A 26,939-nucleotide genomic window follows, 5' to 3' on the forward strand; every position below is an offset into this window, starting at 1 on the left:
TACTGTCGCTTCTTGTTGTAGGGAGTGTCTGTTGCAAATGTAATCTTATCCATAGGACGTTGTCAATCAGCTAAGGATGTTCTGCACTGACCTCCCCAAAAGTAATAGTTGACTCTGCCTTTAATGTAACTGCATCTGTCCCTCCAGTGACAACTGGAGAACAAGATCTCAGCAGGACCGAGTGTCCTCTACTGCCTCTTCTTCTCCTCCCATGCTTCTGTCTCACTGGGGTGTAAAGGCAACCAATCATCTGCTTGAATTTTCTTAAAAATGGAATCAGTGGTGGAATGTAACTAAGTAAATGTAAGTACAATTTTGCTTGTACTTTACTTTAGCATTTCCATTTAATGCTATTGTATACTTCTACTCCACTACATTTTGGAAACCAATATAGTATGCATGAGTTTGACAGTTTTAGTTACTTGTTACTTTGCAGATTCAGATTATTTATACGAAATATAAATCAACAAATAGTTGTCGATGTATAAATAGGTTAAGCTACCCAGCTGCTTAAAACTCCATTTTAAATTAGCCCCACCTTACCAGTGGAAACAATAGTGATGCTTGCACAGTTCAATTTGTAAAATATGCCAGAATTTCAAATTTAAAAAATGAAACAATTAACTAAAATGATCAACAGAATGTGAAGAGGTAACAGTGTTGACTTTACTTAAAAGAGGTCTATGTGTTGTGTTGCAGAGAAAGCTACTGAAATTAGCATGCTAACTGACTAGTGCCGTCCGTCCTGCCTGTAATACCACTTGCTCCTCTAGAGGTGATAGTGAGTCACTGTAGCAGCAGTCTGCCCTCAGTACACAGGGAGAAGAAGTGCAGCTGCCTGACTCGCTTGTAAATATTACAGCCATGTTCTGTATCTGTTTTATAGTTGTCTCATCTTCCCGGTGGCGACCCATTCAAAGTGGCAGAAACGAGAAAACCACCCGCACCACCTCGCTTCATCCTCACAGCTGCCAGGAGGCTGTTTCACTGAGTGTATAGTTGTCGGCAGCCCCGGGAAACGGCGTAGCTTCAGTTAGCAGTTAGCTCGTGTTTTAGCCACAGCACCGGGGGACTGCAAACTCGCTGTTACTGCCATTACACAGGTCCAGCAGCCCGCTGTGACTGCAGGCGCTGGGGCTTTTTCTGGCTGAGCTCAGGTCTCTCCTGCCGCTGACTGGGGCTCCGTCTGACGAAGGGCGCTGCCAAGTGGCGGCTCTGCCGACCTCTCTCCTACCCGGCGGGCTGCTCTCCTGGCTGCGCCGGCACCGGGAAGATGAAACGAACATGCGGGTCGTTTTCTAGTTTCTGCCACTTTGGATTCACTCCAATAAACAAACTAATGTAACGTTAAACAGACTACAGCCCCAGTTAACATTAGTGCCCAGTAAACACAGATGGATAATCCCCTTGTGAGGATTATATAACAGCAGTGTTTTTGGACCAGCTCTCAGAGTTTCAACAGTTTGGTCAAATTTTGGTATTCTTGCCCACTGACTGATTGGAAGGCATTACACAGGAGTAAATGAATGAATTAGAATACAATAAATATGCCAAACTACTACAATTCAAATATAAACATTAGAGATTGTATGGACCCAATAGAGTTGAAATACTGCCCCCTATTCTTTGGAGCAGGTAGCTCGTAATTACACACTGAACCTTTAATGCATCACTAATTATAATCCAGTGATTTATATATTATTCTGAAATATATACTAATACTATGTTGCATAATGAATACTTTTAGTTTTAGTAGTTTAAGTATATTTTTATGCCAATACATGTACTTTTACTTAAGTAAGATTTTGAATGCAGGACTTTTACTACAGAAGTAAGAATAAACTACTGTAAGAAACAGCCATCATAGCAACATTTTAACTTATTTCTTCTCAAAACATTATAAGTTATGTTATGAATGTGATTTGAAGAAAAGAATATCTGAATATATTATTATTTTAGAGAAGTCACATTTTATTTATATATTTGTAAAATGAAAATAGACAGACCACATGAGGGAATCTGTGTTTGCTGTATCTGTGTCTGTCTCCTTCAAAATTACTGACAGACAGACTACACCTCTGATACCTCTGATACTTTAAATTAGGACCCATGGAAAACATTTCATTCATCTTTTCTATTTTATCTATTTTGAAAACTACATAGGCTGCAATTGGGTTATTTTGGCTGGGGTCCCCTAGGACAACAATACATTGGTATTTAAAGTTGTTTTTAAAAATCACAAATTAAAACAGAAACAGAAAACAATGATATAAAATCAATATGAACAAATTGTTTGACAAAGTCAAGAGAAAGTATAATGATAGAATACAGCATCTGTGAGATATGACAAAAGGTTTCCCTCTGGGGTCTGAGGGGACCCCAGTTGGTAGGATGAGGGTAAGAGCTTAGTTTTTCTTCCACCACTGTATAGTATAGTAATAGTATTCAAAAATGTGTTTGCCGACTAAATTCACAGAGTTTTGCATATAAGCATACTTAAATCTCAAACACAAATTGTAAATTTTAGAAAATAGAAATGCAAGTTATTTCTCAGATGTTTGCGATTTCTCCCGTATTTCTTTGCAAATTCTACATGTATGTATAATGTTGATGCTGTGATTTGCCCACAAATATCCCCTGATGAATTTCCTTTACAGACACCAAGGAATTTAAGAACCTGGGTTAATGAAAAAAGAAATTCCTGATAATAAGGCTCTGAAAAAGAGAAAATAAACTCTTAAAAATTACATGTTGTGTCAGTCTGTCCATCTATCCAACACTTTGTTCCCGGACATACTCGATAGCTTTCCAGTTTGGAAATATTATGATGATCCAAAATATTTAACAAGTTTAGTCAAGTCTGCATTGTCACAAACTAATTAAGTGGATGGGAGTCGCCGAAGCTTCACGGGGGTCGCGAGTACCGATCACGGTGAATACAGTTGGCTTCATCTCAGCCTTTGATTCAATCATGTAAAGGAAACTAAATGAATTTGTTCTTTTAAAGTTTTCATTATGTTTTGAGATATAAACATTTTTTAATCTCACAGGTTAAAGGCACGTTGAAGACCTGAACACAAGCTGCTGTATTCAGAGAGCCTTAATGCCAAACAGCCTCGTCCTGCATTCGATAAGAATGCAGTTAAACCGTCCAAAGAGCTAATAGAGCAATGGCCAAGCGTTAGGGAGAAGAAAACACTGAATATTTAAAAAAAGAAACCTATTAAGTCAGTATGATTGTAGAAATAAATTTGGAAAAAAAACAACAACAACAAAGAAACATAATGCAAACAGAATTGTATAAAAAGACTGTAATGCAAACAGAAAAATAATCATCTAAAATGTATTCCCTTGTTTTACACACACTATTTGTGTTAATAGTACAGTTTATCAGTTGTTATTGTTATGCATTGAATATAATATAAAATTGAAATAGAGGTCACTTAATGTTAGTCAGGGGTCATCAGTTCTGAATCAAATCTGAATCCAAATACTCCAAATATTCTCATTTCAACAAGTATGATTGGTACTATTTCGGAATGGCAGATTGCCAATGATAATAATAATAACAGATTTATTTTCCAACCACTTTGTTCATTTGGCATCTTTCACTGAAAATAATCCCTCTAAGGTTGCTAATGCTGTTGCATAACAAAAGGCCAACATGAAAATTGTTGTGTGTGACAATAACTATTTGTGTCTTTTAAATAATTGTGCTGGTCATAATCTTTTGAGGCTGTAGCCTACGTCAAGATTGTCAGTGAAAAAACTTTGATGTGTGTTATAGAATCAAGATAACAACATTTAATTGCTGGGAAACAAAACAATATTGTTTCATGAACCTGTGGTGACCAATAATAATGCAAGATATAAAACATTGTCATGTTTAAGATTTGCATATGCCGTCACTGGTTTGAAAACATTGCAGTGACAGGACAGGGTGCATGAGCTGGCCCTGTGATGTGCACCGTGTGGTAAATTTAATATTTTAGAGTTTTTTTCAAAGACTTTCATCCCAATATTGCTTTAACAGTAATATTCAATATTTCACTTGCTTCAAGTCAAATCCTACACAGGTCATAGAATATTTCATGAAACAAATCATGAAAGAACATTCATACAACCACAAATAAACTATCTCAGGAATAATCTGTGTCTGTGGGCTGGATTAGTTCAGTCTCTGTAATCCTCATCATGGTACCCTCAGATGAGCAGATGGCAGATAAGACAAGATCACCACTCTAATTCTCGTGTACTGACTGAAAAAAGTAACAACAAAAAAAAAGCTATAGGAGCTTAATGAACCAGAATGTGTTTTCAAAATTATGTTTTGTGTATTTAAATCAAATGACATATTCACTAAAGGTTACAGATTTACAATAATACTATTATCTGGTCTCTCTAATAAAAACACCATACTTAAATACTATTAGCTTAAGATATATGTGTTCCCCTTTACAAATGTATAGCGTATTTTGAGAGCCCTACAAAAAGCTCTGCTGCATGCGTACTGTATCAACAAAAGTGTACAAGTGTATTACTCTATTAATCTATACACTGAGTCAATACTGATGTATTTGTTATTTATTTGTTATTTGGATTCCAAAAAAAACAGCATTGACAACAAACCTGATGTGTGCATGTCATACAATATGTAAACCACAAGCAAACCACCAAATATATCAATTAACAAATAAAAATTGATTTATAGATAGAAACATACAGGCATACGTTGAGGTAATAAGAGGAGAAAGAATAACCACAGTATGCAAAAGTTAATATAGGTTTGGAAAACAAAAATAAATAGATATTTTAATTTATTTCATTTTCATGTTGTCACAGTTTTTTGGTTGAACAATAGGTAATCTACCTAAATTTGAAAAGAAAGCATCCCAACACTAACTCATGCGCTTGTGTACATGCGTCAGCAGCTCAAAACAAAGTCCAGGGATCAGGACAGATAGGTTACACATGCAAATAGCATTCACTAGCATAGTATATGATGTCAAGATAAGATTTACGATCTTCTCTTTTTAGGTTCTTATTGCGCTTTCAAGTGATGTCAGTTTGAAGTTTACAGGCAAACTGTCTAGTGTTTAGTATTGTCTAACATCATCCATAATAATGCATTCTTGTGGCACTTCCTGGTGTAGATCATAAATCCAACACCACTTGAAAGCGTGGCTAATGGCTTGTGTAATTCTTTGGGCAGATGCACACAGTGATTCATCCACTGGAATGAGATGCATGACCCACAACAAGCAGGGCCAAGGTAAGGCATTAGAGGTCGGGGTTGAACATGAAGTCCAAAGCTTGTCTCTCTGCTGCAGCCACATTTGGATGCCAGAGGTCCACACTCAAAATGACTCGGGGGCCAGAATCTGGAGGCCCTTTACAAATAGACACAGAAACAATTTTAGGTGAATATGTGACAGCCATTTAAGTTCACCTGTTGAGAACAACTCAAGAAATAGAGCAAAAACTTAAAAATCCCAATGACGCATGAGTAAAAAGTAGTTTGCTGCTTGTTTTGTAAAAAGAAATCATGCATTGCATTTCTTTTTCTTTTTTTCTTTAGTTTTTAATAATGAGAGTACGAGGAAAATTTATTTTAGAAGCATTTGTTTTGTACGTGATTCAGATTTACTAACCCTTGTGGGAGACAGTATGCAGGAACGAATCATCAACCAGGAGGCAGTGTCCTTCCGACCAGCACTGAGGCTCCCCTCCCACCACCAACTCACACAGGGGTGGAGTCTGCAGACCTACAAAAGTGATGTCTGTTTTTAAACTTTGGAAACGAAAAATGATGGTTTTCCTCAGCTAAGAAGGCCATGCACTCCAGTCCCGTCTGTGTTTTAAATATAGAGGATTATAGCCAGACGGATCACAGTAGAAAAGGGGATATGGTGGAAATAAACATAAACCCTGACCCACAAAGTACCACATTATGCAATGCTTTACTATTTAAAGATAAATGCAGAAAAAACACAATGCATTTCTTTTACTCACCAAGATGACAACGTAGGCGCGTATTGGTGGGTCCATATGAGCTCCCCAATGTAGCTCCGGGCCCTAACAGCCAAAATCCAGCAGATCCCAATGAGTTGCTGCTTATGAACGTACGTAGGGAGAGAAGTGTCCGGTAGGTGCAGGGACAGGAGCGACAGTTTCCTGCCACAGAGACACCTGCACTGTACAAAGAAAACACTGCCTGTCCCTAAACAGACAATGGCCTGCTATTAACATATGACTCAGATACAGACACATACATCAGAATTAAACAGGATCAACAAATTTATACTGCTATTAATGTCAGAGCTTGTAGGTGGAAATATAATGAACAATACTTATCATGAAAAAATGAACACTAATTAAATACTTGTTTTTTATTTGTCTATTGGCTCAATGTAGTGTGATTGAACCATCCTTGTTGAGCATGCAAAATAAGAACACTAATAACATCCAATCCAAAGTGACAATTGCATATAACTTTACTTACATAGAATATGACCTGGATTTAGAGAGCATTTGTTTTTGATTAATGTTGGAAAGAAATTGGAGGAGCCTCTTATAGCAAAACACTTTGGCCAAGCAGTTATGGAAGAAACTGGTGGAGACTTTCAATGTTAGATATTTTATGTATTTTGATTCATTGTGATTTTCATTTAGAAAAAAAGTCAAAAACTTTATTTTGATAATAATTCAACATTAAAAAAATATTTTATTCCATTAGTTCATTCCATAAGTCCTAAACAAGCCTAATTATTGTAAATGCTAAATAAATTATGGGATAGAAATGGGTGAATTTCATCTATTCTAACAAGAAAAAATGCCACTCAGCCACATAATGCTACTGCCATTTCCACTAATAGTATTATGTCATTTTGCAATTAATGATTGTTATACATAGGATGGAAGTGTTGTTTGTGCTGTCCCTTTTCTCGTGGTGGGCCTGCAAGATTTGTTTGTCTACCTTTGGTCCTAGACAGGTCCAGCCTAATTTTGAGTCAATGCCCCTCTGGTATATGGCCTTGAATTCAGTCAAGATTACAGAATAGTTGGCTTCCAAGACCTCGATGTCATGTCGATGAGCATCTCTTGGGAAGAAAGGAACACTTGGGACATCTGGCAAGAAGAAGAGATGAGGCTTCTGTATAGCAGAGTGATCGTTCAGTCTGACCTAAAGTGAGAACAATCAGAAAAATCTATGACTCATTCTTGACAATGTTTCCTTTCTCCACTGAGGTTTTAGGACTTTTACACAAGATTATGCAGTTATACTTTATATGCAAAAACTCTTCTGCCACAATGAAATTATGTGCAATACATTATTGAATACATCAGATACAAATGCACCATCTTGTAGCCTTCATGGAATAAACTTGTACCTGCTCACGGAGGCCTTTATGAATGCGGCCCATGCCCACCCAACTGTAGCGCTTGGCATACTCTTGCAGTGCTGCGTAAAGTTTCTGGGCTTCTGCAGATGCCTGGGCTGGGAACAAGGCATGACTCAGCACTGGGGTGAGGTAGCCCTGTCCCTGCTCCTCATCCTCCTCTGTTCCCATGGAAATAAAGGGAGTAATTTGATCACTTCTCGACAGCTTGGATCGTGCATTACACTTTGTTCCAGCACAGCTACCGCCACGGGACATCATGGACCGCCTTGAGCCTGACTTTAAGCTTTCCAGCATGTGCGTGGCCTGGGATTGGCAGGTCGGAGCCCATCCGATAGCAGTGCCACAGAAAGAGTAGCAGTAGAGTCCACAGAAGGCCACTCAGTGAATGGACCCCCAGCTCAACATATAGAGGCAAGGGCAGTGTGTTCATTGACCAGTGCATCCTTTTAATTTGTGAGACACTAAGATACTGAAATAGAAACAGATTGAAAGATTATGGTAATGCATGTCCAATATGGCAAAGGGCAATACAATAGACTAAACTATATCAGTAAAAAAAATATATATTGGTCTAGAACTAATTATTTAGGTCACTCTTTCTACACCACCAAACTATTAACCTTGATGGTGATGTTTTCATTTATAAGGATTTTCTTTTAGTTAACAACATAATAACAATAATAATAAGAGGTTTTCCTACATTCCAAAAACGTCTTCTGGCTTGTCAAAGTCTTGCAGATCATTATAAGAGGCTCTGCCAAAAAGTACAGCCTCAAGGGAATGATGGACTGCCCTGGATTCAAACAGTCCACTCATTAATTTATTGTCTTTACTTTAATCCTCTTCAGGGTCACAGGGAGCTGAGGCCTATCCCAGCATGCACTTGTAAGAAATTAATGAAACAGTCAGGACATGTTGCCAGTCCGTTACGGAGCCACTGACCCTTTAGTCAAGTTGCCTCTGACTTCATAGGGTTATTTAAGCCCTGACTTTGGACATTTCAGAACAAGCTGTGGATATATCTAAAGATTGTATAGCAGGTGATATTCTGAATTCATGCCAAGGCTTTCCATCTACACTTTTCAACCTTGGCGGCTAATTCAGATTCAATAACTGTTTCTTCCCCTTAAGATTCCTTAAATTCCTTGTGTTTTACTTTGCTACATGGGGTCTATAAAGTAAACAGGCTACAGTTTAACCACTTGTGAAAGTGTTATTAAAAAGTCTTTGTTCCCAATAGTTTGCCCTATCAGCCTCAACTTTTGTCTAACTACGATTCTTGCATTATGAACAAAGTCCTTGAAATGTTTCATGTGCTCTTTCCTATTAGTAGAAAAATGTGTCTCTGTTCACTTTCAGCTGTTGTTGTTGTTGACATAAATTACATTTGTCACGTACACTATTGACTTTTGGGGGAATTCATGTAATTTAAGATGATGCAGTGTTAAAATTAATTAATTTAACAAATATTAATAAAACATGGGTAATAAACAATTCTATTGTATATTTATTTAAATGTAAAGTGTACTCAAAATTTGCAGAGCACCAATGACTTGGACAGTTACTCGACCTTGTCACCATGCCAAAGTATATAAATCGTATTTCTGCTACAACTGTGATTCTATAAAGAAAGAAAGTAGAAGATAACATCAAAGACCCTCTGTGAATGTGTGTGTGTGTGTGTGTGTGTGTGTGTGTGTGTGTGTGTGTGTGTGTGTGTGTGTGTGTGTGTGTGTGTGTTTAGAAGATATAAAATGAATCAGACAGACAGACATGGAGGTTTTTTTGTTTTGTTTTTTACTGTAACCCACAAGAAACATAAGTGCGTGCGCGATTGTGTGCGTGTGCGGGTGTGTTTTAAGTGGGAGGGCTCTTTCCTTAAAGGCTTATTCCCACGAATTCGTTTTGTAGTTGCATCTATTATATGCTATGTGATGATACTGCCCACTGGGAACACCTATAGGCTGCAGCACGGTTACGCATCATAAAAATGTTCCATAAATTGTGGACTTGGATCGTTTTTTTTGCAGTCGCTTCAGCATTCATTTTGTTTTTTTCTCTGCACCAGCCCCCACAGCTCAGCTGGCTCATATTTAATGTCCGCATTTCATGTTAGCGCAAACATCCACCCATTACAGGACAACACGGCACAAACATGTTCGCCATGCACATGTAAATGGCACATGCAGGGCTATAAATGAGCAAACATACACTATTTACCCACTGCGTGCCGCATCACACATCTCTGTCTGATTACCTTGGTATACCGTGCAGCGCTGTGTCGGACACACTTCAGCACCGTGCTGGTGGACAGCTCCTCCAGCGCTCACAGACAAAATGTGGATATCTCCCGCGCGCCGCTGCAGTTACTGAGTGCGGCCACTAGGGCGCACCTGAAGCTTCAACACAAATGCCCTCACATCATAGCCGAATGCGTCAACCACACGGTAACCAGCTAGGGGCATCTCACCAGCACAAACCCCGCCGTGTTCTCGGGGCCTAAAGCAACAGGATACAGTCCAAGTAGAGGAACACAGGACGCAGCCTGGAAGACAAAGGTAAGCGGCAGGCACCTTTCACCGTTGCTGAGATGGTTGTCGGTCTCACTGTAGTGATGACTGATGCCAAAAATCTTCCTCCGCACAAAGAGGGCCGGGGGAGGTGCGAGTGATGCTGCCTCGTATAGCCCCATCATTTTGTCACACACCAGGCTGGCATTTTCACCGAGGAAACGCCTCGAATAACAGCGGAGGTGCTTTTTGACACATTACCATTGACAGGTTTATAATAGTATATGGTTTAGAGTCTCCTTGCGGTGAGGGTAGGTTCCTTTTGGTGAATTTTGGAATAGCGCATTTTCGGGAATGTTATTGCAGATTTGGCTGAGAAAATGCAGAGGGAAGGATGAATATTTAACCTTACACTGTGCGACGTGTACCTGGCCCTTTTTTTAGATTGTCATTTACGCTTCTTTATCGTATGAATTGATTGTATTATTCAGATTGATGGAGTTGAGCTTTTATAGTATTTCATTGCAATGATCCTTCAATCCGAGTCATTGAGGCCTGTGCGATGTAAACATACTCTGTACCTGAATTGCGAGTGTGTTTTCAATGATATGAATATTAATTTGCTAGCACTCCAGTCAGCATGGATTATTTTTCATGCCTCCTGCAGTAATTATAACCATCATAAAAGCAATTACAATACAGTACAAGATACAGTTATTGTTGTGTTTACATTATGAGATTGCTAACCAGCTAAAATGTGCTCTCTTTAACCTTTTCAGGTGATTCAGTTTCATCCAAAACCATGGTGTTCACACACTTTGCTGTGATGCTCTCTGTCACCATGATCCACCTAGTTTCAGGTAACTATGTGCGTGTGTGTGTGTGTGTGTGTGTGTGTGTGTGTGTGTGTGTGTGTGTGTGTGTGTGTGTGTGTGTGTGTGTGTGTGTGTGCGCACATGTGTGAGACTTTCTCACATCTAGAATAAAAAGCAATATATTCTATGCACTTGCTTGGCATGGCCGGTTGATTGTGTTTCTGCAAATAACAAAATCAGTAATTATTCCTGTGCTATTTCAGGTATGAGCTTCATGACTCCTGAGCCTGATACACCACCAACATCAACCCCGGACTCTTACCCTCTAGGTGACCTGATCCATGCTGCCCTACAGAGTAAGGAATACTTAGGAGAGGCTTCTGCAACCACAGGTACATTAACGCCGGCCTTTATGGCTTTATATGCTTAATGTACCTGAAGTACTATATGGGTGAGTGATGATTGCAAATGACTCATATTGAATTGAACCTTTGGACTCTGCAGGTACTACCACCAACCCGACGCAGGCTGTGCCTGGGCTTGGGCAGACCGAGTCGACAGCTACAGTCATATCACCGGGGCTGCTCACCACAGCTTTAAGCTCCTCTTCTGCTGCCAGCCAGACAGGATCAAGGAATACCATGTCCTCGCTTCCCATAGAGGAGGAGACTACTACCACTCTGATTACCACAACCACCATAACCACAATGCACATGCCAGGTACCTGCATGCCACCACTTGGCTTCTCCTGGATCTGAGTTATTGTATTGAAGCCAGCTGATATGATTCTGATAAAGTGATGTGAAAAGATGTTTGCGCAAACAATTTAGGATCTCACTCGTGGCTTTAGAGCTGCTAAGATTTAATTGGCGCCGCCCACTGAATCACTTTGGTTCCTGTCATGACTTCAGTCATTTCTCTTCTCAGCCCCTCTTTGAAGAAAGTGTAAGAAGGAGAGCTTGACAGTCATAAAGTCATAAAATATTAATAACAAAATATCAACAGGTTGCTGTACAATGTGAATTACTGATTAAAACCACCTCTTCTTACTTGTCTCTCCACCATAACCTAAAGCAAGAAAGCATATTGGCTTATCAGCCTGAGTTGCTTGAGAGCCAGATGTGCAATATCAGTAATATGTCTTACATAGACATGTGCATCTTTGACTTACATGATAGTGAGCGTAGCTGGCACTGTATATATATACACATATGGTGTGCCCAGAAAATCAGTAACCTATTCATTCACATTGTCACATGAAAAGTTCTGTATTAAGCTTGACAATAAAGCATACTCTTTCTTTTTATTTGTTATTACAACAAACAAATTAAACTTAATCAGTGAGCATGAAAAAAACGTATTGACTGAATAAAGAGCAACCAGGTGAAGCCATTAATACTAATATCAGCACTGTTGTTGTCCTAATATCATTATGAAAATTAATTCAACAAATCAGTCAGTCAACACTGCCATCATGACCAGAATACTAATAGTGAGTGGCGAAGAACAGAATAGCATTCTTGTCAGAAATGGAGTTAAGTGAAACAACACTACGGCGTCTACTTTGGTTGGGGTGCATGTATAGCTCTCTCTGCAGGTAGATGAGAGCTGTTACTCATTCCGGTCATGAAATAAAAGACTCCATTACAGCAACGGATACAAATGAGAGTTAAGGAAATGCGATTGAGCACGTAGCAGGTGGGTCAGCTGCTTTACACCAGATGTGGGGAGAGAAATGAGTGTGATGAATGATCACTGTACCCTCTATGAGACATCCTCTAAGTAACGAGGAAATATCTCCACCATGTTTACCCTAAAGGAATAGCTTGAATTATTTGGAAATACACTTATTCTCTTTTTCAAATGTTGTCAAAAAGATTGTTACCACTTTACTGTCAATACGGAAATATGAAGCTACAACCACTTAGCTTAGCTTAGCTACGCACAAAGACCTGAAACGGGGGAACAGCTAGCATTGGCTCTGTCCAACGGTAACAAAATCTGCCTACCAGAATTTCTAAAGCTCACTAAATGACATGTCGTACCTCGTTTGTTTAATCGATACAAAAACCTAATCAGAAGTTATTGTAGTGTCAATCTTCACATCTAATTCTCGGTAGGAAAGCGAATGAGCTTGATTCCCAAAATGTCAAACTATTCCTTTAACCTTTCTGAAAATAACTCAAATGCACATTATGTGCTGTGGACACAACCTATTGTACATTCTCTGACGTGGAAGAATTATGTGACAGCACACATGTTTTTCTGCTAAACTCAAATCCTGTTTTTTAAGTCAGAGAGTTGCTGCATCTAAGTGGTTGGAATTTTAATTTACTCTAACCTGTGTACATGTGTACTTTATGGATTGTTTTTTAATTTGCCATATAAGTGAAACATGTCAGGTTGTTTTTCGCTTCTCTTCCCTTTCACTTTTTTGTTTCTGTTCATTGTCAGCCAAATGGACTGTGAAGGCCTTTCCTTTCCAGATGCCGTTTGCATTACAAAGGGTGGTCAATAATTTGATTCTACTGAAGCATAGCAGCAGTTTTAGTCATGCGGTCAATAAAATAATTGAATGCGTAGCAATCCAATACACCACAGCTTCACCCAACGCAGTGCTAACTGGTAGGAATTACTTTGAATTGGTGTACTGTTACTGACCCTGTCTTGCCCAAAGACAAGGCAGAAATGTGCGGCTCCTTGCCCCTTGCCTGAGATAAAACGTGATTATACTGTATTTGGTGGTTATTGTGACAATAAATAGATTGGCCTCACAGAAATAATATGTGGATATTTTGGACAAATATGTAGACTTTTCAAACCCAACAAAAACATTTCTTACCAACAATGCACTAATGTCCTGCAGTTGATAGTTTAGAGTACTGCCACCTTTTTGTATTCTCATTCAAGCCAATCCAAACTACAGCAATGGATGTCATTTCCTTTTGCTACAACTTTCATAAAACAGGGGTCTTCAACAGGTGGACCCCCGGGGGGGTCACGGACCCCCTATTGAAGACCTATGCTTTATAGCAGGGGTGGGGAACCTCCGGCCTCCGGGCCGTATACGGCCCGCGAGACCATTTGATCCGGCCCTCGAGGTAATTCGTAAAACTCACGCAAAAAAAATGCACTACAAAAAAAAACTAGACAGCAATATTTTAAACGGGCCACTGACTGTTTTTCCTGGCCATGGTCAGGGTCCTTGAACACAACACGGGCGGAACGTGTCATCACGTGGTCACATCATGTCAAAGAACTTCAATATTAAACGAGACGGTCATTGACATCAGTGAACGCAGCATGGCGAGTGTAAAACAGAGAAAGCTGGATGCAGAATGTTGCACTTTACAGGAGAAATGGACGAACGATTATTTCTTTGAGGAAGTAAAAGGCCAGTGTGCCTAGTTTGTGCGGACGCGCTTGCAGTGATGAAAAATAATCTCGAGCGTCATTACTGCACGAGACATGCCAAACTGCACGAGCTGAGAGGACGAGTGCGTTTGGATAAAGTTAACGCTTTTCGGCGGAGTTGGCCCAACAAGCAGCTCTCTGCAGAGCGTAACATACAAACATGGACAGATAATATTCACTTTATTTTCTATCAACCACTTGGTACTTATATTATTTTTTATTGTATTTGATTATTGTTTACTGCCTTTTTACTTCATATGTTCTTTTGCTGTGAAAAGATACATTTCTCCGTTGTGGGACTAATAAAGGTATTCTGATTTCTGATAAAACAGAAAGATACATGGATAAAAAAAGTTGCTTTTTTGCACAGCATAATAGAAAAGTGAAATGAATGGGCTGAGTCTTAAAGAAAGTGCAGAGGTTATGAGTTCACTAACTAGTATGGCTCTCGAAGGATGTTGTAAAAAATAAAATGGCCCTTGATAGAAAAAAGGTTCCCCACCCCTGCTTTAAAAGGTCCAGAGCAGGATAACCAATTTTCACAGCAGTTGTGTGTCACTGGCTGTCAAGCAGTGCACAGCTACTATGATTTGTATTTCTCTTACAACTGATCTAATTGAAAGAGATCAACAGCACAGGTTGTGTTTTTTTGCCTCTGGCATTATATTTTTGGGTTGTCAGTAGCGTACGTACGTCAGTCTAGTTGTCCCTCCGTTCCATTCAGGTGAATGCAGGATTTTGCAGGTAAAAGGTCAAAAGTCGCTGTGACTACACAAATGCCCCATTCTTGTGAATGCGGTATCTCTGAACATTGTGAAGACATTTCTTCAAATTTGGCACTTAGACTTAAGGATGAACTGATAAGAATTTGGTGGTCGAAGTTCAAGGTCACTGTAACTCCAGAAGTCATAAGCTAATTATAACAATTTCTCATAAATGTCTAATAGGATAAAATGGCGAGGTGATGACATTTTAGACAGACATGGGTGTAAATTGCAGCTTGAATAGTTGGCGGATTCATACAACCAAATATTTTCTTGTCAATTACGTTGAAGGATGCCCAGCCAAGTAGATCTTTCAAAAATCACGAAGAAACTCTTCTATGTATGATATTACTGTCTGTTTTATACATTCATCCACCAGTAAATGCATTTATATGCACACCAGAAATACAGTTTTAATTTCAGTATAGCAATAAAAGCAGCCAAGCAGAATCTGACCTGTATGGTTATAATTCTTTTCAGCATCAAGACACAACTGCTTCCAGGATCAAGGTCTTCCTTTCAGTTAAATAAATCACAGCATCATCGCCGTACAGCAGCAAGTGAGATATATGTAGCCCATCTGCCCCCTCTAATTGTAGTAATTAGTCATTTAATTCCACCACAAGTACAAATGCCTCAACTAATGCAGAACCTTGAATACATTGTGAGCAACCAGCACCAGGTATTGTGCTTCTATGTGGCTCTGCACACATCGAAAAAAAGAATCTACAAAATCATCATAACTTTTTGGTTTATGCAGTCAGGGGTGTAGGAGGCATCTTTGAGAATCGGTGGACACACAGTTCACACAGTTCAGTACAAGACATTGTAACTTCTCTCTCATCTTCACATCACCGAAGCCTCACAGCATCACAGCACCACTCCCACCAATCCACATCCAAAAAACATAAGGTCACTGGGATGCTTCATCTGCTTCTTTCTGTGTCATTTTATTGCCTGCAGAAAAACGTTTGTGGCAAAAGTTGCAGTCTGCCAATGTAACTTAACAGAACTTTAATCGCAACCAACAAAACAGATTTGTTTTAATAGTAAATTGGATATGTTGGTCTGGACTCTACTCTCCAAACCACCTCTCTAGTAGGGAGGGCACAGCTACATGCATGTTGGTCCAATCATGTTCAAAAAGAGTGTTGGACCTTGATTCCAAAACTCTTTTCACTGGCTGTGAAAATATCAATTAGGAAAAGATCTATCATTGCTCAGAAACTGCCAAAAAGAGCTTGAGCAAAGTTCTTTATTAAGTCAAACTATTGTGAGCCATGCTGTTGCTATAAAAACCTATGTGTATGTTTGCTAAAGCTCTCCTGTATGCAGTGAATTTAAAAAGCATTAGATGTATTTCTTGACACACATTTTTACGCTTTTCTTCTCCTGTCCTTTCCCTGTTTTCACAGTACAATGCAATGCAACTTTGTCAGCAATGGAGGAAGTTGTCGAGTCACCAGATTCTGCATCATCATCTTCATCTTTTTCCCCTCTGGAATGCACATACAGCATTACAGTGTATGCAGGTTATGGTGTCGAAATTCAGGTAATGTGCTTTATCTCCTGTGAATCCACAATCACTCACCTATGTGTATATATATGTTGTGCACTGTATAATAGTGCATTTTAATGTTGTCTATGAACTGAATATACATTTGGAATGATTTTCTATGTCGGTGTGAAAATGTCATGTGATCTCAGATCTGTCAAATTAGATACAAATTGTGAAACATAGTCAAGCCTGTGTGTTACAATTTCAGTCTAATAAGTAGTGGCAGGGTTGGTGGTATATGTTGAGAAGGTAAATCATCTATAATTGGCTGCATATAAATTTGTTTTGCAGTAATCACAAGGGAGCCCCACTATTATGCTAAATGTAATAATGTTGGTGCAATATTAAAGGTATTAAAGGTATGACATGAGTTGGATAAGGCTGTAGATCACCAGTTTCAGTGCCTCAGTGATTACTTCACTTGTTGCTGAATTGTCTGGCAAGTTTATTCATAAAAGACAGCTGCCAGAACAGATTGCATGTCATTACAGTACTTTCTCTTTTTTCCCTCTAGGTGAGGAAAGTTAACCTTTCTAAGAAAGAGTCTCTGACGATCATGGGCTATGGAGGTTTGGGACCGGAGCTTATAGTCAACGAGACGCTGTTGAGAGAGGGTCAGGTGATTCGCAGTACAACCAATCAGGTTTACATACACTATCGCAGCCTCCGGCAGAGCAACCACGGCGTGTTCAGCCTCCACTATCAAGGTAAACTAACCCTTAAGATTTTATAAATTATCTGGAAATGGCAGGTCTTTTCTTCAGTACTGGATCTATTTTCTTGTTGTACAGTAAGAAGTTTTCCTCTATGCATGAAGGAGTTTTAATGAAAAATGGAATGAAAACCTGCATACCTGCATATTTCAAAGCATACAAACATGGTAGACATGACAATGGATATAGTTAAGAAAGAGAATGCACACTGAATCCCAGTACTGTACTTCACATATTCCAACTCTTTTAAAAAATGTTAGGTGAGATGAGATGAGATCTTTTGAGTTGAAAGCTCAGAAAATGTCCGAGCTGCACATTCTTCAGTGTGTTCTCTGATCACTCGAGCAATACTGAGGATTAAGTTTAACTTGAAGAAACAGAAATTAATAGCAACATTGTATTAGGAATTAAGAAAGAAACAGAGAAAGGATTTGAGGATTAGTCTCATAAAATGAGGACCCATGATGAAAGATGATACTGGTGTTGGTGAGGACACGGCCGGTGAAAGATGGCACCTGTTGAGCCGAGTCACCTGGGGCAATCTGTCGATCATAGTGGTGATGTGGGAGGTGGAGGGAAAGACAGAATGACAGCATCACAGAGATCTAAAGATTTAAATATCAACATCCAACTGATTATTTAAAATAACTTGGGGGAAAGTTAAATGGTATGAAAAATATGGTAAACTGACAGAGTTCTCAGATATTTGTCTTCCATTTTACAAAATGAATGTTATTTCCTTCCTGTTTCATTACCACCAACAGCCTTCCTGCTGTCCTGCCCGTTCCCTCTGTCTCCTGAGGGTGGCGGAGTGACAGCGACAGACATCCATCCTGGAGGTCAGGCACACTTCCACTGTAATCCAGGTTTCCAGGTTCGCGGCCATGAGGTGGCTACTTGTGTCAACACAACACAACCACACTGGAGCACTGCTGAGCCACAATGTGTCGGTCAGTAAACTCATTTAGATACAATACTGGTTACTGATTGTTAAGGTGGTGGATTTTGGAAAATAATATGTGGGATATTATTTTTCCTTAGCTGTGTCTTGTGGAGGGTGGATTCGTAATGCAACAGTCGGACGGATTCTTTCTCCACCCCATCCATCTGTCAGCAACCACAGTAATGGAAATAACCTGAGCTGCCACTGGTTAATAGAAGCCAAAGAGGGACACAGACTCCACCTACACTTTGAGAGGATTGCACTGGATGAAGATGATGATAAGTAAGTTTGTGTTTCCATTACTTTCTGTTTCACAGAATCTGTTTTTTTAGAGAGTACTGTACATCTATTGTTGTGCAACCCTGTGTTTCGGATTGACAATAAATGATCCTTGAATCCTTGAATTTATTTTTATTTTTTTAACCTTGATGCACCTTTATTCCCTATATGTTTCTTTCCATGACAAATTCTGGCTAATACATTAGTGTTTTTTCTTTGTTTTTTTTCTCACACAACACTACCCAGCAATTTCATTCATCATTTAATGATAGTCAAACAATAAATGTACCATTAACATAAATAATGCAAAAAGAGAAAATGGAAAATGGAGAATAAACTCTAACTTCTAATTGAATGAAAACTTAAGCATCACAAAAGTAAACACAATTGGTTGGGGTTTTATTGTACTCCAGTGTGCTACACGTGTCACCAGATTTGTTGATGTTGATTGCCTCCAATGTACTATCTATGCACATTCATGCAATACTTATTCACACACTGATCATAACATATCCCTCCCTTCTCGAACTTACCATCCGGTGTCTTTGTGCTTTGTGGTTTGTTCCTCTCAGGTTAATTGTGCGCAGTGGTAACAGTTCCCTGTCTACACCACTCTTTGACTCAGACCTGGATGATGTCCCAGAGCGTGGGTTGTTGAGTGAGAGTGCCACACTGTACCTGGAGCTCACAGCTGATTCTTCCTCCATCCCTCTGCTTCTGGCATTGCGATATGAGGGTGAGCAGAGAGACAGAGAGAAAACACAAAGGTGGTGTGTCGCTGCACATCCTTCTAACCTCATTATAGTATAATATTTAATACCTTGGGTCAGCATTCTGCCTGATAACAAGTTAGATGTGATTCATTTATTAATTACCAGAATCCACCAACTCTAAGAATTGAAAAGCATCGGCGGTGATGTGTCACTCGTTACAGGTTATTTTAATCTCAAAAAACATTGTAGAAGGTAGACCTTTCTAAAATTGCTAAATTACAGATAATCTAGTCCGGTAATTAATATATTATATCTAAAGTGGGGATGGGGTTTAAAGGGCCATCTAGAATGCCAAGGCTTTCTTCTCATTCATTTGTTGTTTTTGTTTAATAGGGCCATAATGAGCCACATAAGTGCTTAAGGTCTGCCCACACTTTAGGGGTATTTATTTTAGGCTTTGGAGACGCTCACTGCTTCAGCTTTACACCTGGGCTTTTTCTAGCCAAGAGCATTTGAGATTGTGGGTCAATCCAAGTGAAAAGCCACACTGCTCCCTCCTCAATTAAATGGGCAGCTTAATTTTGTCGAGCAAGAGAACAAGGAAACGACTAAGTATTTTTTTTCTGATCAGTACACACATGATCACACTGTGTCTAATTTATCTTTCACTTCTCGTCTTTTTTTTAGCTTTTGATGATGAACACTGCTGGGAGCCCTACATGCCCCATGGAAATTTCAGCAGCAGTGACATTACATATCAGCTGGGCACCATTGTTACCTTCACCTGCTCTCCAGGCTTTGTCATGGAACAAGGTCCGGGAACGATTGAGTGTGTCGACCCCAGCAATCCTCACTGGAATGACAGCGAGCCTGTGTGCAGAGGTAAGATTCAAGAATGAGCTTTAGTTGTATTTCTAAAAAGATTATTTATTTAATCCAAATTACAAACTTTTTTTATTGTCCATTTTTCTTAGTAAACCTAAATATTCTGCTTATCCTTATTTCCAACACGCAAAGAGTTTTGTAAGTTTTGGCATGAAGTGAGGAAGACATTTGATTTATTAATATTCATATTGTATTGTGTTGAGATGACTGAACCATCAAGATGTTGTAGCTACAGCCATGCTGACTGTGTCATCTGCTGAACTGCTGGTGAGAAAAGTGAGAGCAACAGAGAGACTGTGGCAGATATGAAACTGGCAGAGACATTGCACGGGGTCAGGGACGTGGCTGAAAACACAGGTGCTATAGTTTCAACCAAGCCAAAGACCTTCTGAAAGTCGTATGTTGTTTGGTATTTTTGCTTGTAACTCATACACAGGGAGGTACAGGGAGGTGGATAGTGGGATATCGGTAATGTTAGTGCTCTGCGCAGAGTTTTCCTGGTTTTCTTGAGCATCCATGTATGGCGGAGGGCTGTCTCTCACTGAGTGGAAACTGTTTAAAAAACGAGGCATCAGCTGTTGGTTGGGAACGCTTGTATCTGATTGGTTATATTTTCTAATGTTAATTCTGCTCATATCTGGCAGACCGTTATGCTCTCACTAAAATATATATGACAAATGTTGTGGTTACAATTTTCCCAAGCAAGTGTGTGTGCGAAAATGTTTTCATTCATCATTTTATTCCATCCGTTGTGTCTGTGAAGAATCCTTACTCAACAACCGATGGCCACTTGTGTGACTTCACAGTTTCGTGCCTCAGTTTTAATAGGAAGTGCTTCGTATGTGTCTTGGCATTGAAGTCAGCAGTATCCTTCAAACACAATTAAACTGAATGTGTTCTCACAGGCAAAAGGGTTTGCATGGAGAAAAGTGCTGTATTTGGCTCCTATCAATGCCGTTGTCATCTCCCTACTGACACACTTCCCTAGCGGTTTGTGTTGTATTTCATCCAGGACCGCTTTTTTAACGTGAAGTAATAAGGCAGTAGTGTCAAAAGGATCATTCTTCATATTCTTAAATGGATCTGCCTGTAGCTGCAGAATACTAAACAAAAGGCGGGCTACAAATAAGATAACTAATGTTTTTAATTACGCCATTGAAACAGCATGATGTATAACTTGTGAAAGTTTTAAGTAAGCCGTTGCTTATGATGCCACATCTTCAGCACATCTCACTTCCTTATGTGCCCTCTGAAATCTTTATCATCTCTCATTGATTATTTTACTGTGTTTTGTTTTTTCTCCTTTAATTAATAATTCATATTTTTCCAGTTGCTTTTCTTTTTCCAACTTCTGTTGTTACATCCCCCCTTTCATCGTTCTCTCGGTCTCCCAGTCCACGTCCTCGCCTCACTTTCTCTTCTCTCTTCTGCTCTGCAAGCTCTGTGTGGAGGACAGCTGACCGAGCCGTCGGGTACCATCCTGTCTCCTGATTGGCCTCAGAGCTACTCCAAAGGGCTAGACTGTGTATGGCAGATTCATGGCAATGAGGAGAAACGCATTGAACTGGATGTCCAGATGTGAGTATTGCTAACTTAAGTTGTTGGCAATTAAAAAGTAACCAACCATGTTTATTTTGTGCAGTTGAATGTATCAGTAAATTGCATACTGTGTTACTCATGTCGCTAAACAATTGGCAAAAACACAGTACGTCTGCAAATACAGATGTTGCTTCTAATTTTCTAGTTTGCTAAATTCATATTCTCACTGAGCCCAAGAGGTTAAATGCATGTACTGTGATAATGACCTGGATACCAACTTTGTATTTCACACACGCAGCGATATCGCCTGAAATGACAGCTGATGGCAGCAGAGAGGAGAACAGAGTTAAAGTTTGGCAGTTGCACCGTGCATTGCTGTTGGAGATCGTGGCCAAATGTAGTTGGTTAACTAAAAGAGTGGATAATAATCAGCTGATTAGAAGCAGCGGGAGGAGTGAGGGAGAGAATTGAGAATGAATGAAGCATCGAGGTAGTCTTCCTCATAGAACTTACGCTGAGCTTCATATCTAACAGATTTTGCACCCAAAACACTACATATCATTGTATAAATATTTGATGGTTTCAGCAAGATATATCACTCTGAGCACGAAATGAAAAGATTAGCTAGTCGTTGTTTAATGTGTAGATCTCCACATACTGCCAAACGATGAGTAGAAACAGCTTTGGGAGGAGATGGTAGAACAGAAACATGTGTTTGTTATGTAATATAATCCTCTTAGTAATAGGATCAGCGCTTATTTGGTTGCCAAATGAATAGTAAAAATCTTTAATGAACAATAATGAATTTAAGCAGCATCCTGGTGTCAAATTCAACTCGTGTCTGCACCACATGTACACCATTTTAATGTTATTTTATTTTATTCTCATTTTAACATCTCATAGCATGTTTAGATTGTGATTTTACAGATTGTACATAGATTATACAGAACATCTCTTTTACACATGTTCTGTCTCTCCTGCCTTTCCACTGTGTACTGTGTACCGTGTACCATGTACCGTGTACCGTGTACCGTGTACCGTGTACTGGTACAGACCAGACTGGGTGGGTGGATTGCTCTCTCTCAAGTGAAACTTCATTTCTCTTTTTCATTCTTGTCTTTCCTTCTTACAGTTTAAATATTCGCCACACTGACGTGCTGACCGTTTTTGACGGACCTGATCTCATGTCCCATGTGATTGGACAATACCTGGGGTCCAGAGAGCGTTTCCAGGTCGTGTCAGGGGGGTCAGAAGTCACCATTCAGTTTCAGAGCGATCCAGATGATTCCAGTTTCATCCTGAGTCAGGGATTCCTCATACATTATCGTGGTAAGTACACTCCTTAAGTAACTTGTTTTAATGCTTAGTGTAAACATCTTGAACCTGTAAATGTTTACATTCAAAACATACAGTAGGCCTGTGTAAATCAGGAGAAGGACAAGCGATCATGAGGATTTAAATTTCATTCATTGCTCAATGTCTCTGTTGTGCAGAGGTCGAGCCAAATGACACCTGCCCTACTCTCCCACACATTGACTTTGGCTGGATCAGCTCGTCTCACTCCTCCCCTGTGAGAGGCAGTGTGCTGACCTATCAGTGCCAACCGGGATATGACATTAGTGGCTCTGACATCATCACCTGCCAGTGGGACCTTTCCTGGAGCAGCAGTCCACCTACATGTGTCAAAGGTGAGACAAGCAGTGGGACATGCTTTAAAGATCTTAACTCCAAACTTAAACCTTTTTTAAAGGGAGAGTTTGGACTGTTTGAAGTTGTATGAGGTATTTATCCACAGTCAGCGTATTAGCTACAGTAGATGGCGGTCAGCACGTTTGAAGAAGCAGACAGGAGTACCGACACAGAAGCAAAGCAACGGACTGCTATGGATGGGGGCAGTAGCAAATCTTATTTTGGAAATATCAGTTTATGGGTATGTTATATTAAGAATGTTTTCACTGCTTTACCTTTAGTCGTTATCTAAGCTCCCGTCAAAGCCACCAGACTCCCTTGATCAAGGCAGTGCTAAACCGGCAACTCCTGTGTTCCGCGAGCTAAAAATAAGGTTTTTTTCAATGGAGTCTGGTGGCTTTGGCGAGAGCAGAGATGGATATAACGGCTTCAGATCACCGACTGCCATCTACTGTAGGTAATACACTGTTGTAAGTACTTTATACCACCCCAATTCAAACTATCCCTTTAAGCACTGGGATCTCTTTATAATAACTATATATCTTTTTAAATATAAAAGCTAAGAAATGTGACCGTATGTAAAAGTAAGATTACATGAATAGATGTAATAGGAGCTATTGCTCCCCTGTTCTTTTTATTGAACTATTTTTGATGGAGTCCAATGGCAGGTTCAAGTTAAATGCTTTCATATGTGTCCCCCACAGTCCAGCAGTGTCCTGACCCAGGAGAGGTGGTCAACGGAGCGCGCTCAGTGCGCCCCGAAGCAGGTTTTGCAGTCGGGACAGTTGTTCGTTTCTCTTGTAACCAGGGTTATCAACTGGAAGGTCCAAGCCAAATCTCCTGCCACGGACGAGACACCGGCACCCCCAAATGGAGCGACCGCAGCCCAAAATGTGTCTGTAAGTCCCTTTCCTGCACTCTGTCTGTTTATGATGATTAGTGCTGCAAATTAACTGCAAATACATGACTGTCCTCTGTTTGTTTTTGTGTGCACTGAACAGTAAAATATGACCCATGCCCAAACCCTGGTGTCCCTGACAACGGTTACCAAACCTTGTACAAGCACAGCTACCAGGCAGGAGAAACTCTGCGTTTCTTCTGTTATGAGGGCTATGAGCTCATCGGCGAGGTCATTATCAGCTGTGTTCCCGGCCATCCCTCTCAGTGGAACAGCCCGCCGCCCTTTTGCAAAGGTAAAGATCGTCATTGTCTCTGGACCTTCTTTTTTGAGCACCGTCTTCAATAGAGCAAAGAACAGGAAAATGGCTCGAAACACATCATTCTCTATATTTGACTAAATTGGATTCATTTTTTAAGATTAGTTGCCTTCAACAATGTTTTCAATCATTTATTTAACTTCTCTTTCTCTTTTCTTCATTTCACACAGTGGCATATGAGGAGCTTTTGGACGATCACAAATTAGAAGGTGATTTATTTTATGTTCTCCTCTGTGTGATGTGTGTAAAGTCAGATATGTCCTGTAGACATAATATTTAAAGCAACTACATGTAGAATTTAAATGTCTTACTTAACACTTGGGAGGAACAAACGCTTTTACAATCAACATTTCAATGTACTTTATTAAATGTATAGTGCAACTAACGCAGGCAAAGTCATAAACATGTTTTAAATGTAACGTTAGGCAGTATTAGACCATTTAGATTTAGTAAATGAAATGTAAGTGCTAGTTGGTGTACTAAAACAGATTTTGCAGCCTTTTTTTAGTGTGTTTGACATTTTGACTTGACCAAATTAAGAATGCATTGTGAGCAGAAAAACATCACGGTCGGTGAAAAAGCTTCTTTTTGTGACGACTCTTTCACTATTTCTCAGTGGCCCAGTCATTCGAGCCATCCCATCAGATCCTGAGTGAGAACATTGCTTTGGCAATAATTCTGCCAATAATCCTGGTCATCCTCCTAATTGGAGGAATTTACATGTACTATACAAAGTAAGTAACCTGGGTTACCAAATTGACATTTAATCCTTGATCGATTTGTAACACTGCATTTACTTTTCTTCACCTTGTTACACAATAACGTAAAACTGTAACCTTTTATTCATGTGGTCATATGTCATTTTATTTTCTCCCTCGCAGTATCTGCAGACTAGAGTGGAAGCCGCTCTTCTGGAAGTCTCTCTCTCACACACACTCCTACAGTCCCATCACAGTCGAGTCCGACTTCAACAACCCTCTTTATGAGGCAGGTGTAAGTATAAGGATATTAACATGTTTTTCCTGTATCTCATATTTGTTTTTAATTGAGACTTTTAGACTATTTTATATATTTGTTTTTATCTAAACTCAAAAAGTCTTAAATAATTGTTTTAATTGATTTCTTACTCCAACAGGATACACGGGAGTATGAAGTATCAATTTAAAGGAGAAAATGTCTTGGTGAGAATTCAAAACCACAGAAATATTCAATTCTTTTGGAGGATAAATGTCTAAGTATTATAAGGCCTCACTCCCCTTGTATCATTCATTTCTAATTCTCTTTCTGTTTTACTATCACTGTATATCCGGTTTATCAATTTGTGGACGTGCTTTATTTTGATTTGTTGCACTGATATGGTGGTCTGCCAAATGTGGGTCCTACTTCACGGTCCAACTTTCTGTATCACTAGGACTGGTGCCTTATGAAGGGTAATAAATTGATAACAAAGGGGAAAATAGCAGTGTGGGAGGCATAAGTACAGGAGAGATGAAAAGGGTGAAGTTAAAATGTATTTATTTATTAAGTTAAAGTATTAAGAGGCCAAAACATCAGAGAACTTGCCGATATTTAATTTGTAACTATCAAAAGTTACAGTCATGAGCATACACGCTGAATGTTTGTCTTTCATTTTTAGAGTGGCTCATGTTACATTTTACAAAGTGTTTCAGTAAAAGGGAAGAATACTTTAATTTCAATCATGAGAAAAACAACACAGTCATTTTCTCTCTTCTTCACTTTGTCTTTCTCTCGCTGTGTAACACACACACACACACACACGCACACACACACGCACACACACAAATTGAATGTAAATATCTGACTTAATATTGATTGAGGTTGATATATATATATATTAAATGATATATACAAGCCTCATATATACACTTAAACATGGTGGTGGGAGGTTATATATTTTCATTATATATGTAATGAAAATTCAGTGCCAAAATATAATGTTAAATAATTTAATGTCTCTAAGTGTTTCATCTGTTGTTGCAATACTGTTTACAAAGGCAGTTTATTTTATTCTTCGCTGTTTCTGGAGTGCATCGTCACCCAGTGTCACATGACATATAAGATAAGGTGAGGACATGAATGTCATTATGCTTAGAGCATGCACTGATTGTAAATTATATTGCTTCTGCCCAATCTTTCCATTACCATTATAGTTATTGACAGTTACCATTGTTATCAGATTTGATGTTGTATGCACTATGTTGATGAAAAATTACAAAATTGGCTGCTTGCTGTGATGCATTATGTATTTATTTACAACTGATTGTTTGAACAGTGAATGTATTCTCATTCACTGTGCCAAATGGAGGATCCTGGAGACTGTTGCTTTGTAGATTTAATTCTTCTCTTATCATCAGTAGCATTTCTTTGCTTCATATATGAATACACTCTTTTGAAGGCGGTAAATTATTTGCTGAACTGGAAATAAAGTCTCTGTTGAATGGTGTAAAACTTTTTAGAAATGAGCTTTTATTTTTCC

The 26,939-nt window shown here is 39.3% G+C and overlaps 2 protein-coding genes across 3 annotated transcripts; one reads left to right on the top strand and one right to left on the bottom strand.

The window, feature by feature from the left end:
• Positions 1-4,582: 4,582 nt before the first annotated feature.
• On the bottom strand, positions 4,583-9,072 carry asphd1 (aspartate beta-hydroxylase domain containing 1). Its single transcript, XM_029438024.1, is given in 6 exon segments — positions 4,583-5,390; positions 5,652-5,765; positions 6,013-6,220; positions 6,977-7,183; positions 7,392-7,685; positions 7,687-9,072. Coding segments are annotated over 6 exon segments (1,092 nt in total). The 5' UTR covers positions 7,846-9,072; the 3' UTR covers positions 4,583-5,280.
• Positions 9,073-9,810: 738 nt separating this feature from the next.
• Positions 9,811-26,911, top strand: sez6l2 (seizure related 6 homolog (mouse)-like 2). Of its 2 annotated transcripts, none has more exons than XM_029438022.1 (19): positions 9,811-9,961; positions 10,693-10,773; positions 10,992-11,120; positions 11,233-11,448; positions 16,322-16,458; positions 16,979-17,171; positions 17,942-18,127; positions 18,219-18,402; positions 18,972-19,135; positions 19,800-19,994; positions 21,437-21,575; positions 22,669-22,865; positions 23,030-23,224; positions 23,930-24,124; positions 24,227-24,418; positions 24,613-24,651; positions 25,059-25,176; positions 25,324-25,435; positions 25,578-26,911. In XM_029438022.1, the coding sequence occupies exons 2-19, from the start codon at positions 10,716-10,718 to the stop codon at positions 25,605-25,607; spliced, it is 2,679 nt and encodes an 892-aa protein (XP_029293882.1). In that variant the 5' UTR covers positions 9,811-9,961; positions 10,693-10,715; the 3' UTR covers positions 25,608-26,911. The 2 variants fall into 2 exon arrangements, with proteins under 2 accessions (XP_029293882.1, XP_029293883.1); XM_029438023.1 differs by lacking the exon at positions 9,811-9,961 and adding an exon at positions 10,120-10,224.
• Positions 26,912-26,939: the final 28 nt, after the last annotated feature.

Source organism: Cottoperca gobio, chromosome 8 (genome assembly GCF_900634415.1).
Source record: "Cottoperca gobio chromosome 8, fCotGob3.1, whole genome shotgun sequence".
NCBI lineage: Eukaryota > Metazoa > Chordata > Actinopteri > Perciformes > Bovichtidae > Cottoperca > Cottoperca gobio.

Bases quoted from the DNA above. Each gene is read 5' to 3' on its own strand.
- sez6l2 (XM_029438022.1), top strand. From the start codon at position 10,716: ATGGTGTTCACACACTTTGCTGTGATGCTCTCTGTCACCATGATCCAC. The intron at 17,172-17,941 runs GTAAACTAACCC...TACCACCAACAG, and splicing joins GTTCAGCCTCCACTATCAAG to CCTTCCTGCTGTCCTGCCCG. The intron at 19,995-21,436 runs GTAAGATTCAAG...CTGCTCTGCAAG, and splicing joins CAGCGAGCCTGTGTGCAGAG to CTCTGTGTGGAGGACAGCTG.